Source organism: Penaeus vannamei, chromosome 2 (assembly GCF_042767895.1).
Source record: "Penaeus vannamei isolate JL-2024 chromosome 2, ASM4276789v1, whole genome shotgun sequence".
In the NCBI taxonomy this organism is placed as follows: Eukaryota; Metazoa; Arthropoda; class Malacostraca; order Decapoda; family Penaeidae; genus Penaeus; species Penaeus vannamei.
Window position 1 is genome coordinate 50,488,866 of NC_091550.1, and position 2,500 is coordinate 50,491,365.

The 2,500-nt window shown below is 38.0% G+C and overlaps 1 protein-coding gene across 1 annotated transcript; it reads right to left on the minus strand.

The window, feature by feature from the left end:
* Positions 1-1,011: 1,011 nt before the first annotated feature.
* LOC113830284 (pro-resilin) lies at positions 1,012-2,012 on the minus strand. Its single transcript, XM_070134436.1, has 4 exons — positions 1,958-2,012; positions 1,672-1,764; positions 1,414-1,551; positions 1,012-1,237 (listed from the first exon to the last, which is right to left on the minus strand). Exons 1-4 carry the CDS (start codon positions 1,967-1,969, stop codon positions 1,112-1,114), a joined length of 369 nt encoding a protein of 122 aa, XP_069990537.1. The 5' UTR covers positions 1,970-2,012; the 3' UTR covers positions 1,012-1,111.
* Between the last annotated feature and the right edge of the window lie 488 nt (positions 2,013-2,500).

Consider the following 2,500-nt stretch of genomic DNA (forward strand, 5'->3'; position numbering starts at 1 on the left):
ACCACTGAGGTCCTTTCACGGAAAATACAGTGACTAATATATATATATATATATATATATATATATATATATATATATATATATATATATAAATATATATATATATATATTATGTATGTGGGTGTGCGTGCGTGTGCGTGCGTGCGTGCGTGCGTGCGTGCGTGTGCGTGCACATACACATTCACTTACGTTCACTCACTCACTCTCACCCAATGCTATTGGAATAAAGCAATGACATTATAACTTTATAACAGTCATATGAGAAGAAGATAGTGCAATGTAGTATTAGGATTGCACGATTACACTGTCCAGGTTTCTGATATTTTTATTTTCTCATGTCACATGTAGGAAGTAAAAGATAATGTCTTTCTCTTTGTATTTGGTTTAATTTTCCAAAAGAAGCATATTCAGCGTATTGCATTTCCAATTAGATATGGTGACACCATCGTTTATTTATTGTTTACCACAAGTTCTTGGAAACCTGTTTTATCTGTAGCTTACGGGGTTTTCATTAACCGATAAGTGTCGGAAGAGAACTGTGTAATTGATATTAGTTTCCAATTCCATCAGTTTTGAGTTCAAACTTTATGAGCTGTAGGGAATGTATATTTTGATTAAGTAATATGGCATCCTTTTAATTTCTCATAATTTACTGTTTATTGGAAAATTTATGCCGCGTCAACGTCTGGTCCTTAGCGGCGTTCAGGATTGACACCAAGCCAGCCTTTCATCCTTTCAGCATGGGTCTCACACTTTAGGATGTGGACAGAAAAAGGGGTTGGAGTAGAGAAGGAAAATAGGGGGAAGTAAAGACCATGTAAAATTAGTTGAGGTGAGGGTAGAGGTCCCAAGGTATGGCCACAGTCAACGTCTCCTAACCCCCCCACCCCACCCCACGACAACAACTGGCTTGGGATTCGGGGGGTTCGCTTGAGAATTCTTATTTGGTTTCGAAACGTTACGATTCATTATTCATTTTCTAGAGATGTTTGGGTAAAACGATAAATGATCTTATTTTAGTTTATATACATTTATTTCTAATGCATTATATGCGAGCAGATTGTGTTATCGGATATATGAAAGTATGGAATTTCTAAAAGCTAATAGGTGTTTAGTGATATCCTCCGCCGTTCTGTGGGAAGGTGATGGCAGGACCGAAGACTTGAGGATGCTGAGCCTTGCCTGAGTAGCTGACCTTGGCCACGAATCCTCTACCGTGATCAGCTGTGTAGTCGACCTGTTTAGGGAGAGGAATGATTGTCAGGTTATTGCAGTATCAGTGGATTTGCAGTGGTATCAGAATTTTGTTCTACCTTTTAAAAATAATTTTAATTACATTTTTTTGTCTATCCCTTAATCTGTTCAAAACCAGACGATATGTCACGAATTTGAACACTTGAACACTATACTTACGTGTTGCTTGCGGCCGTCGGGAAGGGCGACGGTGTAGGATCCCCACACGTTGCTGCCGTCGGAGTTCTCGTTCTGACCGAAGTTGGTTCCCGAGTAGGCGTCGTTCACGGCGTAGTTGAAATTGTAGGGGATGGGGCCCTGAAAGCAGTCGCAGCGTTAGTTTTTCGGTTGTTACGACTTATATAGTCATCTTTTTTATAACTGCTTTTCCTGTTATCATTTTGAGTAGTATTTTTGAAACATTCGACTTTAGCTTACAGAAGCATAAACAGCTCCTCCTCCTCCTCCTCCTCCGCCATAGTTGCTTGGATGGGCCTGTGACACGGCCAGGGCCACCAGAACTGCAATTGCCTGTAATAAGATACCATTTTCCGTCAAGACTTCATTGCAAGATATGAATATTTTTATTTCTATTCCAAAATCTGTCACTCTTTTGGTTGAATAAATTTGAAGAAAAAATTTAACTGATGGTACAGTATTTCCTGCCACAGAAATTTTTAGCACACATTATATAACACTTTACACTTAGAAACCGAGAACTAACTTGGTAGATCATCCTGGAAGACGAGATCAGCTGATTTTGTGGCGATGGCTGGTGTTGGAGTGAAGACCGTTTGTCCCGACGCTCTTTTATACTTGAGAGATTCGCGGCCTTGGATGATGATTGGGCAAGAAGGTTTGATTTTGTTGCAGTTCGAAGCCACTTTCAACCCCCACCCCCCCTCCTCCGCCGAAGTGACATTCTTTCATGATTCGCGACGGTATTTGTTAATTACCACTCGGATCATTGTTTTGTCAATTTATTTTTGTAAGTTTTCGGTTTTGCGTCATATCGGTGTTATATATATATATATATATATATATATATATATATATATATATATATATATATATATATATATATATATATATATATATATAGGCTTACATATGGCAGAAAAAAACACAATGCACAAACTGGACTTACTGAAACAAGTGAGACATTTTTCTACCATATCAATACGGTAGTGTTTTTCCATTCATCATGGACCCTAAGGTTTATATCTATCTATCTATCTATCTATATATATATATATATATATATATA

Excerpts from the sequence above, each read along its gene's own strand:
- LOC113830284 (XM_070134436.1), bottom strand. Across the intron at positions 1,552-1,671 it reads GAGGAGCTGTTTATGCTTCT|GGCCCCATCCCCTACAATTT; the intron begins GTAAGCTAAAGT and ends GACTGCTTTCAG. Across the intron at positions 1,238-1,413 it reads CCGACGGCCGCAAGCAACAC|GTCGACTACACAGCTGATCA; the intron begins GTAAGTATAGTG and ends CTCCCTAAACAG.